This window comes from Hyalella azteca, unplaced genomic scaffold, assembly GCF_000764305.2.
Source record: "Hyalella azteca isolate HAZT.00-mixed unplaced genomic scaffold, Hazt_2.0.2 contig5418, whole genome shotgun sequence".
Classification (NCBI taxonomy): domain Eukaryota; kingdom Metazoa; phylum Arthropoda; class Malacostraca; order Amphipoda; family Hyalellidae; genus Hyalella; species Hyalella azteca.
In genome coordinates, this window is record NW_025935610.1 from 270,389 (window position 1) to 284,677 (window position 14,289).

General features: G+C 35.4%; 1 protein-coding gene and 1 long non-coding RNA gene across 3 annotated transcripts in view; both read left to right on the plus strand.

The window, feature by feature from the left end:
• Positions 1 to 787: 787 nt before the first annotated feature.
• On the plus strand, positions 788 to 6,570 carry LOC108675552. Of its 2 annotated transcripts, XR_001931116.2 has the most exons (5): positions 788 to 910; positions 5,032 to 5,168; positions 5,397 to 5,575; positions 5,860 to 6,013; positions 6,350 to 6,570. It is a non-coding gene; the product is annotated as an uncharacterized LOC108675552 (long non-coding RNA). The 2 variants fall into 2 exon arrangements; XR_007156701.1 differs by having other exon boundaries at positions 5,860 to 6,570.
• A 6,430-nt stretch (positions 6,571 to 13,000) lies between these two features.
• LOC108675549 overlaps positions 13,001 to 14,289 on the plus strand; it is a gene marked incomplete at its 3' end in the record, with an annotated part of 6,254 nt that continues 4,965 nt past the window's right edge. Inside the window, exon 1 of the mRNA XM_018163569.1 lies at positions 13,001 to 13,034. Coding sequence (XP_018019058.1) covers positions 13,001 to 13,034 — 34 coding nt within the window. The remainder of the gene's footprint in view (positions 13,035 to 14,289) is intronic.

Genomic DNA, 14,289 nt, shown 5'->3' on the forward strand with positions numbered 1-14,289 from the left:
AGGTAGAGCTTGCATGATGACAGAACTTTAGGTTCATGGAGCACTAGGTACATGGCAGAGAAATCGAGGTAGAGCTATTATCAAGATAGAACACTAGGTGGATGGCAGAGGAAATTAAAGCAGAGAATTACACTGTGATAGAGCGCCAGGTGCATGGCATTACAAATATAGGTAGATATTTCGCGAATAAGGAGAAATTATGATCAACAAAAAATGAAAAGCACTTCTTAGATTTAATGAAATGCACTAACAGATTTCATCGGTTATTAGCATGGATTCACTCGTCCGTCAATTAAAAAAATCTTGATTATCTTATTGTACTTATATTCTATGTATACTCAGTAAAGAGTAAATAAACACAATAACTAATAATACTAGTAGCATTTGTTAAACACGTCTCGGACAAATTTACGGTCGGAACCGCGGCCGCCGGACTCCAAACATAGAAAAAAACCAGCCAATCAACGAAAACCTCGCAGGTTAGGTCTAGTTAGGAACAGGTTCCATTAAAAACAGCAAAAAAACTAGACAAATCCAATAAAACACTAATAAAACCTTTACCGACGCGAGACCGGCCTCGGGTCCTTTAGTAAATTTATCCGAGACCTCCTTCGCGCCATGAGGCCCAGTCATGAGGCTTATTTTTGGTGAATAATTATGCGTCAAATTTATTTTGTCTATTATTAAATAGATCGTTGTTGTTTCAATAGATCGTTACAGTAATTTTTTGGTTTGAGAAAGCTTTTGAGAATATTCCGCGATATGAGAATTTCCGCGATTCCGCGATTTCTCCGGGAAGTTGAATCTGGCCATACTATATTATAAATGCAATATGTTTGAGCATGGGACATGAAGTAACCTGCAGTCTGAATGGCAATATGTCTAATTTCAAAATAGATCAAATTTACAGGTAGGTTGGCTAATTCATGTTCCAGATAGCCTATGTTCAGAGTTACTCCAGCGTCTAGCCTGCCACGAGTTTCACTCTATACGCCAGTCAAGAGATGTTGAGTATTGAAAAAAACTATAATATGTGGCTTATCAGATTTGAAAAGTATTATCCGAATTCTTCAAAATTATCTTTAAAGTACATTAATTGTGGTCGTGGAGTTGACAACTTGTCAGGTATTCACCCAATGTCAAGGCACTGAATGTAGCCACAACAATAATGCTAGGTTTTTAATTACCTAATACCAATTGATGTAATATAAGCAATTGATTTGTTAATTAAATATGACCTTTTTATATTTTTTAACACGTTGACTACTTATTGGTACATATGCGTATCACGAAATGTATTTCTTTAGAGGGTAGTGGTACATAATTCAGGTTGCTTAAAATTGGCCAAATCCGTGAACAAAAAAGGACAAAAAAGGTCAATAATTCAATGTATACTAGTTTATTTTTAGGTTCCGCTATAAAAATCCCATTTATTTTCTTCTTGGAGTATCTAAAATTTAATTAGGAAGTACCTCTATCATACATTTTAGCCGGCCAATGCAATTGAGAAAAACTAAATTACGGAATCTGTCCCAAAAAAATGACCGTCTGGCAACCCTGCTTAAAAAATAGTACAAAAAAATGAAATAATTGTACAAGGTGAAACAATCGTACGACTTATCTTCACTTTATATATGGTAATTGTTGCTATTTCAAAGCTATTCTAACAAAAACTGTACAGATTTGCTACATATGCCACTTTTATTACCAAATTTGCGGCTAAAAATTGCATGTCATTAAAAATTTCTAATGAAAAATAATAAAATGTGATATGAAATGACTCAATTTCACTTTATTTCACTTGATTTATGGTAATTGTTGCTATTTCGAAGCTATTCTAACAAAAACTGTACAGATTTGCTACATATGCTACCCTTATTACCAAGTTTGCCACTAAAAATTGCATGTCATTAAAAATTTCTAATGAAAAAAAAATAAAATGTGATATGAAATGACTCGATTACACTTTATTTCAATTGATTTATGGTAATTGTTGCAATTTCAAAGCTATTCTAACAAAAACTTTACAGATTTGCTACATATGCCACTTTTATTACCAAATTTGCAGCTAAAAATTGCATTTCATTAATAATTTCTAATGAAAAATAAAAAAATGTGATATGAAATGACTCAATTACACTTTATTTTACTTTATATATGGTAATTGTTGTTATTTCAAAGCTATTCTAACTAAAACTGTACAGATTTGCTACATATGCCACTTTTATTACCAAGTTTGCGGCTAAATCTGGCCACTCATTTCAAAAATTCTAATAATTGCTAAAAATTCTAAATGATAAATGTGTTTAATGATAGGCAATGACACTGAACAACAAAAAAACATTCCTCTGCACCAGAATTCCAAACCATAACTAGAGCTGCTGACAGGATTGATCTAGCCAACACTCACCAGCCTGTTTTAATCTTGAATAAATTCAGAATTTTTTAGTTTTCAGGTGTTGAATTTTGAAGTTTTAGGTTGTTCCGTTACTTTTTAGCTATCATTTGCGACTTAAAATCTATTGATATTACTGCAGAGTTTCAATAGCAGAAAAAATTAGCTACAGTCAGTACAGTGCATGCTTGCGCCTTCAGCCTTGGAACAGCTTGAGTACTTGACTTGAGCCAATGCCGCCATCATGCCATTCCAGCTGCTGCCATGGCATGCATAGTGGCAAACCAGAGATTTTTAGAATCAGTTTATTTTTAATTCTCTTATCTACTCAATATTTGAACCAATTTCTTATGTATGATAATAATGGTATCCATGATACTTAACTGGCCTACATATATTCTTATGATATACAGTACTTATATTCTTATAAATTCTCATGAATAAGAAGTTAGGTGATATTTAAATGCAATATGTTTGAGCATGGGACTTGGGACATGAGGTAATTTGCAGTTTGAACAGTTATGTGTCTTATTCTGAAATAGATAAAATTTATTTTATGTTTTCTGGCCAGTTCCTAACTTCCTATATATGTTCAAAGTTAGGCTACTCACCTGTTTTACTCAATATCTATATGCCAGTCAAGAAATGTTGAGTATGGAAAGTAACTAGACAACCCTATGTGGCTTATCAAATGTGAAAAGTGAAATTCTTTCAATGTAGACAATGAAATTATCAATGAAATATTTTAAATGACAGGAAATTTTTAGTGGCAAACTCAATAATAAGGGTGATGCATTAAATAAATAGGGACAGTCTTTGTTGGAATAATTTTGAAATAGAAATAATTTACATAAATCAAGTGAAATAAAAACCAAATATGTCATTTCATATCACATATTATCAATTTTACTTAAATTTTTAAATGACAAGCCATTTTTAACGTCAAACTCAGTAAATAAGAGTGACGCATTGGGTAAATAGGGACAGTTTTTGTTAGAATATTTTTGAAAAGGCAACTAGTAACTTAGTTGCGTAGAGAGTAAAACTGTATGCAGGCAAGTAACTGCTAACAGATCTTGAAACATGAATTAAATTCTATCTATTTGGAATAAAACATGTTGCTGTTTGGATTGCAGGTTACCTCGTGTCCCATGCTCATTTCTGACTGCTGTTAGCTATGAATTTTCTGGCTACATTTTGTGCCTTGAGATTGGGTGAATACCTGCACAGTTCTCATGTCCACAATAAATCTGCATGCATCTTAATGAGCATGGGACACCAGGTAATCTGTAGTCTGAACAGCAACGTCTCTTATTTTGAGAGCTTGAAACATGTTTTTGTATAATTTTTAAAATTACTCACAGCTTGATTATCATGGGATATGTTGAGATAATCACAATGTGGTTTTAAATGCAATATGTTTGAATTATTCCATTTTCTTACATTTATTGGCAATGAATCTAATATATTATTTTATTTCTTTTCAAGATATTGAATTTTATTGATCTGCATTCAAAATATTTATTACTACAACAACCCAGCTATAATCAAGCAATTAGCAATTTACTTTGAAACCAATTCAGATAAACTTTTGCATAACTTGAACAGAAGGGTATTGATCACTTACCATTCTAAATATGAGCATCAAAGCATGTACTTGCAGTTCACACTGAAAGAATTTTACTTTTCACATCTGATAAGCCACATAATATAGTTATTTTCCATACCCAACATTTTTTGACTGGCGTATAGCTTAAAACTGGTGGCAGGCTGGTAACTTTGAACAAATCTTGGGACAAGTATCAAATTTTAAGTAATTCGGAATAAAACACGTTGCAGTTCAGACTGCAGGTTACCTCGTGTCTTGTGTTCATTAAGATGTACGCTTTAGGGGATTGGTGTTATACTGTCCTTAAAATTGAAATTATAATTGAGCTTATTGCCATATTTTAGCTCTCATTGCAAATGTCTGTTAGTTATGAATTTTGTGACTGCATTCTGTGCTCTGAGATTGGATGAATCCCTGTTTAGTTGTCATGTCCTTAATGAATGTACTTAAAACAAGGTTTTGTATGATGAGACTTGTATATTTTTGCAAGTAATAATTGAAAGTGAGAGGGGAGTTTTTCTTCAAAATATTTTTGAGTTTATTAAGAGCTATAACCTTTAAATTCAGGAATAATTGTTTAAAGTAGAACCTAGTTTTTACAGTTTCTCAAGCCAAACTTCAATGAATATTTTCTAATATTGTAGGGATTATATAGGTATCTATTTATCATTGCCTGAATATTATTCTCTCATTATATGCCCATTTATTTTGGGCAATATCAAAATGCCTATTAAAATAAATTTTTGTATTCAAGAATAAACTTGAAAATTCAGGTATAATTGTATTAAGTGGAACAGTGTTTTGAGGTTTCTAAACCCAACCTAATAGTGAATATATTCTAACATTGTTGGTTATATCTTTACACTTTTTCATGTATATGAATGTATGTTAACCATTGATGTGGTGAATAGAAAACACTCTATTTACTCATCATTTTGATGAGACAAATATTATTAACTAGCTCTGTTCACTTTTGTTTTCCCATTTGTCATCCATGAATCATTGAAGTTGGGCACTTGTTGGGCAGATCATGATGGGTGCCAGTGGCAAGTGGCTGGCTTGGGTGGCAGCTGCAGGTCAAATATGGATGATGTTCTGCGAATCCGTGTTCCTTCTGCTGCTGGTGTTGATGTCACGAGGCTGATCGGAGACGGCTGCCACAGTGTGAGATATTATAATTGAAAGCTGTAGTTTGATAACATGCACATTTGCAGACATTTGTTGTTGAACTTGGAAGACTTTGTTGTTGAACTTGGTGGTAAGAATTATGTCCATGTCTTGTTATGAATATTTATATCTTTGTTATGACCTGCGTTATTATGATTCTCATAGTTCTTCCTCAGCCTGCAAGTTAGAGATTACATGTGCCATGATCTTCTTTCTCTTGGCCAGTTTGTGCTGAGGACGAGATGCTGGCGTACCTGAGCAAGTTTGGGTGCGCCTTCAGCAGCAAGCGGTGCGCCTTCAGCGACGTGCGTCGCTTCCTGCTGTTGCTTCCCAGTGACAGCGTTGAGGCACCAAGCCCAAACTCAAGGATTGCGTGAATCTTGATGACAATGGATCCTATTGGTGTGAGCCTCAACTGCTATTTATTTATGGCTGCTATCAAATATGCGCAATATACCGTTTATCCGTTGTTTATCTTGCAGCCTTGTAATTACACACCTAGTCAATGTCAGTAGCCAATGATGTGTAAAAAACGGACAGCAGACTTATTTCTGCCTCATATAAAGTACAGATAGCCTATTTGCAAGTTAATTTTCTGCTGTTCGTTACTAATTTTTTTTTGTGCATGGAATGATGAACAAAATATTCCAGTCATTTCTACACGTGATAAAAAGTTTTTGATATACAGACTGGCGAGCCGATGATCCAGCCGTACAGATGCGGCTCCCTGACGCGCATTCCCGAGTTCAGAGAGCGGCTCGAGCGCTCGGTGCACTTCGGACAGCGCTGCCACCGTCGTCCTCATCAACACTCGAGCCTTGTTCCTGGACCACGCGCAGCAGGTCGATGTTTTTCAGCTTTGCGTTTTTCATGCTCTCATGTCATCACCTGAAATATTTTCGAGATCTTGTGTGTTTTGGAATATGTGCTTCTTCACTAATAATGCTTGGTTTTCTGTTGCTTTTGTGTGACTGATCATTTTTAACTAGCTAGTACATTGGTTTTCTCATCATGGAAAATAGATGCGCCCTCTCAGGTAAGCGTCTAACAACTTTATTGTGCTTTTGAACTTAGTTTTAGCTCGTCGCGTTGCCAAATGTCTTTTTTATATTGTCGCACTCATAAACTTGTATTATTGTGTTCATAAACTTGTATTATTGTGTGCTCTTGACTTGCAGTTGGAGTGGATTTTTCCTCGTACATCGCGTGGTTGGAAGCCCTGCAGCCCGTTCTACAGAAGAAGAAACTTAAATAAAGACGTTCAAGCGTTTAACCTTTGTCTATTCTAACCTTTTTATTTTTTTTAACGTTTTTCCAAGTAGCGGTGTAACAGCAAACTGTTAGCATTCCAGAATTTTAGCTAAATTTGTATTTTCCAGAATTTGATTCCCGAGATCGAATCCTCGCTAAACAAACGTGGACGAAACGTGGTTAGTCTTGCATAAAATGGGAGCCACGTAGAGAACTGCTACGAGACATTGTATAAAGCCATTTACAGGAGAGATTAAAGTAGACAAGTGGATGCAAGACATGCTTAGAAAACTGTTGTTTACTAGGGGGATGAAGATGAATGATAATTGTAATACGTTAAATAGAAACTGTTCCAAACTCATTCCTATGCGAACAAGAAGGATTTATTAGTATGAATTACATGATAGGATGAATCTAGGTTTTTTCATTCAATTCTAGTTTTTTTCGGAGATATAATCTAGGTTTTTCAAAAAAATAGTCGCTGGTAGCACTGTGACGGGCAAGTGGCAGTGTCTGTTTGCCTATTCGCTTAATTCAGTGGTTCCTAAACTTTTTCAGGCTGGCGCCCCCTTTGGCTCCCTAGTGAATTTCTAGCGCCCCCAACAGACACATATAAAATCATGCGCCTCTTTCTAGAAAATTTAGTACGCTGCAATTTTAAAAGATAAAGATTAAACACAAAAGTGTATTTCACAAATAGAACCCCTTTTAGTGAACCAATATGTTTTTCATCCCTTTTAACCATTTCAGCACTAGAAACCTAGGACGTCTCGGGCAAATTTACGGCCTGACTCGTGACCGGTCTCACGACCAATCTCCAAATTCAATTATCAAGTAATATCTCCCAAACTAATGAACGCAGCTCAATAAAACTTGTAACATGTATTCATCAGAACTTGACGGAGATGTTTAGCTTGCGAAAATTTTTTAATATCTCCTTCATTCGTGAGTTATACAGTATTGCGCTACAGGCCGAAATTCGCAGTGATCAAAGAATTTCTTCCAAACTACCGAACAGATTTGAACGAAATTTTGAATATACATTCATAACTACTGAATGGTGTTTTTTAGATTAAAAAATGTTTGATTATACCGTCGTTTGCGTGATTTTTTTCATTTCACTGTCACTCTTGATTTCACACTTCCTTATTCGCTTTCGTTCGCTAGTCATACAGATACAGGAGGAACGTACAAACAGGAAGATACAGGACATACAGATACAGGAGGAACGGACAAAGAGTGCGGTAGCCCAGATTTCTGAAGTGCAATGTGCTCACGTGCTTCGTACTTTGTACGCACCGTGGTCGCAGATTAGTGCCATGCGTGTTGCTGGTTCTGTCGGAATCCCAGAGTTTTCATGTGAGAATTAGGCGCCTAGCCTCGCTTCTTGCGAGGCTAGGCGCCCCCGCGACTAAAACAGAGGCTTCTGGGCATTAGATTGTTACGGCCGTAGGGCCGTAACTGCTATTTGTTATTAGATACTATGGAATAATATTTATCAATTACTTGTAATTATTTTTAGTAATTCGTTTCATTTTTCGAGAAGAAAAATTGCATTCAAGTACAATATATGAAATGTTACTACCTTGTTTTTTGTTCTTTTCATTTATATGCATTCATCCAGGAATTTGAGTTCTCATATCGTTCTTTAATATCGCATTTTAACATAATTCCAGTGGTATGCACCATGGATTTATTGCAATTTTTGAATTTATAAAATAGTTTTTTAATTTCTGTGCTCACTTTGTAGGTTGGAAACGTGTGGGCAATTGTAGATCCATTAAGTGGCGTCGTCACATTTCTTAATGTAGGTATTTATAAGAAATACGATGAGAAAAGTGCATTGCCAACAACAGAAATAAGAATAAATGTGTGAAAAATGAGCTGGCGTCCAAGTATGCAAGAGTTTATTTGAAAACAGGAGTTAGGGTCAAGGAGAGTTCTGTTTATTTAATTTTCGTCGAAAATTCGATATTCTAGCCAGCTGTTTACAATTTGCTATACACTGGAGAAGGGTGTTTTGTTGGTTCGGTAGTGTTATGGGAATGTCTGTAAATCAATGGTTGACGGTCTTTCAAGATTTCAATTTATTATCATGCGAAAGCACCGAATTCGTGTGCACGAAAAATTGAAACCTTTATTCGGATGTGACTTGTGTGCTTTAGTTTATTAGAAATAAATGTAGTTTAGGGTTTATATGCTTCCATACTCGATGAAAATATTAGTCAATTTCAAAAAGAAATGCTTGAAGGTAACAAGCTAATTTTTTAATTTAATGTATTCTAAATTTTATTTAAGCTAGTTCTTTCAATCCTGTGATTGCGAAGAATAGGATTGCATTTGCTACAGCGTCATTTGATGCGTTGTCTAGAAGTGTTGTTTGGAAAGTCTAAAACTTCGTTTACGAAATCGAAAAATTTCTCTTCGTATTTTGCTAAGTAGGTTTGGTTTGCTTCGTTTTTCGGTAAGTTATTTATTAAGCAAAGCCTAGGGCCTAGGGTAGCTTCAGGGTAAGGTGGCGAGATTATTCCAGGGAAGCTGTGTTGTCATAGCAAGTAAAGGTTTCTTAGGAAATTTACAGATTGTCTATATTGCAAAAATCTTTGAAATTTACTTGACAGCTTCTAAAATCAGGTGAATTATATATTCACTGAATGAATGTCATTTTTACCTGGCAAATTCCTAATAACCAAGGCTGTGAGTTAATATCTATTCAATATATTAACTGTCATTATTTCTAATGCATGCATCTGAGGTATCACTTCATGTGTTGGAAATTCTGATGCATACCTAACAAGGTATCTGGAATATTGTTGAAGAATAATAATGTTGTCGTTAGTTATTTCAAATGATTTTATTATAATAAAGAAAATAAAATTATCCTAGACTTAAATGCCACAAATAAGCAGATTTTATTTATGGCCTATTATGTTCTCTAGCACCCAGAAAGGTGCTGCATGTATGCAGGTGTATGGCAGATAGATTTTCACCAAAATATTAATTATTACTAGTGTAGGTATATAATGTACATTACATTCATGCTTAAATTCAATTTATATATAATCTGTCTTTATTTCAGTGCATTTATATACCTATGGTTCATGTGCTCTTGCATACAAATTTATTTATAAATCTTACAAAATTATTTGACAGTATTATGAAATTTCAGAAAGCTAACTGGCAAGAAGTTTCAGCTAATTGGCTAGAAGGGTGTACATACAAGCAAATATAACAGTTTTGGTACTGTTATCTATTGTATCCAAGTTCAACCCAATGGAATGTTGTAAAATTCATTTTCATTAGTCTTTGACTTTCTCTGGCATCAATATGACATCAATACATTGTTTATTAGATTCCTGATGGGACGACGACGCCGCCGTGTTACGTGTTCCATGTGCGGTGTACGAAAACACAACAGAAGAACTTGCAAGCGACGCGCGCTTCATAGACCGGCGGCCGTTTCTATCGAGGATATGGCTCCAATGGATCTCGTCGTTGTGGAATCACCGAAGGCCGCTAACGATTTAGAAATCGAAATATTTGCGAGTGGATTGTTTTGTGTGACAGGATTGGTTCCGTGTGACATGATTGATTTTGAATTTAGCGAGTAAATCTATTGCTAGGGTCTGTGTGAGCACGCGTTGGATAAATTTATCGGTCAGAGTGTAACCAATTAATTTGCTTGATTGTGATAGATGATGTGAAGACTAACAGAGGGTGGCCCAGTGGTTACAAGTTCTGAGCACAATATTGGAGCATAGAGGCGAGGGTTGGATCCCAGTTCAAATGTTAATGAGCGAGTGTCTTTGTATTCTGTCCTGTGGCCGTAGATCCTGCAAATGCTATGGTGATGAGCCGCTTGGTGATCGTGTTATTGAAGAGTAGGTGGCGAGCCGATGGATGGATTTATCCAGTAATGTGTCACGTGTTCATGTTTTTCGTACTCGCCATTGTTGAGCGATTGGCGTCATGCCTGTTGCGGAACTCTACAGTTGAAATTAGGCGCCAAGCCGGAACGCCCCTGCTAGGCGCCTCTGCTATGAATGCACAGGCTATTGTGTATCAGATATTAACGGCCGTAGGCTGTAAATAATACATCGAAGGATGTTTCTGGGTCAATTTTGTGTTGCTTATATTTATTGCTCATTACGTAGATTTACCACTTGTGTTTAACGTTACGTCGTTTCGTTTTATAATGTTTCGTGGGTTTACCGTGTTATCTAGTTTTGTAACCATGTTTTGTTACTTGGCTTTGCTTTTGATTAATTGTGCGCGATTTAGTTGTACGAGCAATTTTTTGGTTATTTGATCAAATATATTTGCGTTTTTTGCGCTATCTCATTCATTCGTCAGCTATGGAAAGATCAGGTTCCAAAGGCCGGATCCCTTGTGAATCAAGTCACGATAAAGTCAAGAATCGGCAACAGGCCATGGGCCTATTTATTCAACGCCGACACTTCTATTCTATTCTATTCTAAGCGGAACATGATTTTGAAATTATGTATATTGGGAGGCGAAAGATTTTCTGAAAATGCTTCATGGTTATAGTATGGTGGTAGTTGACAATTGTAAATCGGATTGTGGTTAGAGTGAAAAGAGCACTGTTGAACAATTGCAGTCTGTAAAGGTCTGCTATTATTGAGTTGATAAGTGTTCTAGGTGTAGTGATTTTATAGCGTTTATGAAGTCATTTAGCAATTTTGGGATGAAAGAAGCAGTGATTTACTTAATTGATATCTATGTTTGCGAGGTAAATGGCAATAGAAATTTATATAGGTTAAATACTTATTAGGTAAGTTTGGTTTGAGAAACGTATGGTAAATTAATTGGGATTTGATTCGGTTTGGGTAAATTTTCGTAAGGCTCAAAGTGGCGTTAAATGGTCTTTGGCTGCTCAGAGACGTTTGACTGATTACTGATTTTTTTTCTTTGCTCGGTATGAAATACTACTTGCAACGCCTGAAATGTGGATGAGGATCATCGGAAAAATTTGTTAGTCCATTCAATGAAAGTTGAGTTTATTGCCGTTTTAAAAAGTGAACTATTAGCTTTTCTCCAAGGACCGATAGTAATTTTATGTTGAAGTGACGGAGGTTGATAGTTTCTGTTATGAAAAAGACGAACACTAGAATTCTGCATTAATGAGAAGATGAAATATTTCTACTACAGGAACTGTATTTTATAATGTTTCGATTCAAAATTCGTTTTTAGTTCTCTTAAGTCAGGTTGATTAACCTTTGCTATAAATGGGGCATATTAACTATGTTACATGTTACTTATTATTTAACAAAGTATATGAGTTTTTAATAGGGTGGGCAAACCTTTTGTCTAAATTAATTTGGAAAGGGTTTGCTGTCTTCAGTCAAAATTTAAGAGGTTATTGACTAGTGGTTACTGACTAGCTTGCCGATGAGATTTTGTGGTTTAGGATTGAATAATTCATGAGGAAAAAAATACAAGAATGGGAGAAAGGCAAAATATTTGTTGAAATTTGAGTAGCAGAACTCTCCGTTATTGCGGAAGAATAAAATTTACGCATGTCTTATGGGTTACATTTATATGCGTTAAATACTTTTTAGATTATAGTCAGCTAATACTCGTGTATAGGTATGTTACATTAAAAATTTTTGAAGTAGTGCAATCGATATGAGATTGGATTGAATCATACATTTAGAACTTATAATTTGAGGCAGTATCGTGGCCGCAGAATAATTTCAAGTGGGTAGTAGTGTAGTACCATTAGCAAAACATAATCTTAAATAAGTGATTGCTTTTTAAAATTTGTTCTGTCAAGCTGTTTTAGTGTTTCATTTGATGACAGGTGCCTGCTGTTTTACTTATAGAAAGAATTTTGGCGAAGAATAATTAGAACAGGAATAAATTTGCTGCAAGGTGCCTATTTTGCACTGGTGATGAATTACTGATGTTATTCAGCAGAATTGAGAATTCTGGTGAAATATTTCTTAGGTCATTTTGAGAGAGCTTAGGATATTCAACAAGATTATAAGCTAGCTAATCTATATTTTTAAATATATTTGGATTTTCTATTTACTATTTAAATTATGATCCATGATGACTGATGATGACATGTCTATGTGGAAAATTAGGTAGAGGTCAAAAGCTTGCTCTTTGTGTAGTTATTATTGTAAGATGTAAAAATTTTTTTTCTCTAGATATTTGAAAATTATTTTGCTGGGTATTAGCTGCAATTTGAATGGAAAACCGCATTCTCTTTTAGATTGGATGAAAAGAAAAAATGTTGAATTATGTTAAAAGGTTTCTGGTATTTTGTTAGTTTAGGTTTATACGGTTAGGTTAGATTAGGGCTGCTAGGCTAGGTTAGGTTAGGTTAGGCAAGGTAAGATTAAGTAAGGTTTAGTGACATTGTATAAAGTTATGCAGGGTTTTAAATGTTGGTAATGTTAGGTTATGCTTCGGTATGTTTATCTCTATTTAAGGTGAATTTATGATGAGTGAGGATAGGATTGAGCCGTTTAGGTTAGATATCGTTGGGCAAGGTTAGGTATGAATAATTAAGGTTACATAGGTTAAGATAGGTTAGGGATAGCTAGGCAAAGATGGCCAAGGTGATCTACAGAGATATCAGGCACGGTTGTAAAATAATCACAGAAGTGCTGAATTCGGTTTATGTTTTCGGAGTTGTGTTTGAGCTAAAATATGATAGTTGCAGAATGAGCTGACTATTACTGGCAAGCTGCTTGATGCTGCAATTGGATAGATTTGAATTATGGCTGTGGGTATCGGAATATGCTTTTTGTGCGCGATGTTTTGTTGGAGTACCGAGTTTTATATAAGAGTTTAATATTGGGAAAACGCAAGCCATTGTTGTTGAAAATTGACGGCGTGACTGATGAGTGATAAAGATTTCAGTGCTGCGATTTTAATGATGGCTTTTTGAGAATGATTATTTAGATAAGTGATAAGATATACGACTGTGGGAATATATATATTGTAATTGTCTGTATTATAGATAGTGTGTGGGGTTGTTTGGAGTGAGTGAGTTGGTGATGATGTGTTTGTCTAGAGAGAAGATTGCGCTAAAGTGATTGATGAATTTGGTATATGTTGTTTATGATATTATTTTTGGTTGTTTTAGTTTGTATATGTTTGTTGTATATGTGTGTGTATTATTGTTGAGGGATGTTGCGGTTGTGATGGTCCCGTGTATTCTGGTTACACGCGTGGGACCCCGAAAAAATTTTCGTAGAAAACCACCAAGACAAAATCCCGCACATCGGTAACTCATCTAATGAGGACGATGACGAGGTCTGTTCACCATCTCCCTACCTCTCACGAAATTTGTACTTTTGGCGCCATTCACCATGTTCCAGGCCTGCCAGGAAGCTGAAATTTAGGCTAAAAATCAAGCTCGGTTCCCTATTGACGAATCAGGAGTCCGATTCCCGAAATTCCCCATGGGGAAGACACTATTCCCCAAACAAAGTGACTTTTTTCAAAAAATCACCAAAAATCAACCAGACCTCGCACGCGCTTCAATCTTGGTGCGTTTTTCTTCTAAAAGATTGAATCACTTTTCCCGAGCATCCTGACCCGAACCGCCGAAAAATGTGCCCCCCACGAGGGTTCAGGGAAAAAATTGAAAAAATTTTTGACAAGTTTTTAAAATTAGAAAAAAAATTATTTGCACCTTGCACTTTTGATAGATTGTAGAAAAAAATTTCTTCTTTCAGAATAATTTTACGAACAAGCTCTATATTTTTTTTTCGCAGAGAAAAAGCCGATTGAAATTTTTGCCAGTTGGTCCGTGGAGGCCAAACGGCTGAAGCTAGAGAGGAAATTCTTACATCAAATTGTCTAAAATTGAAAGTTAATAAGGGCTTATATC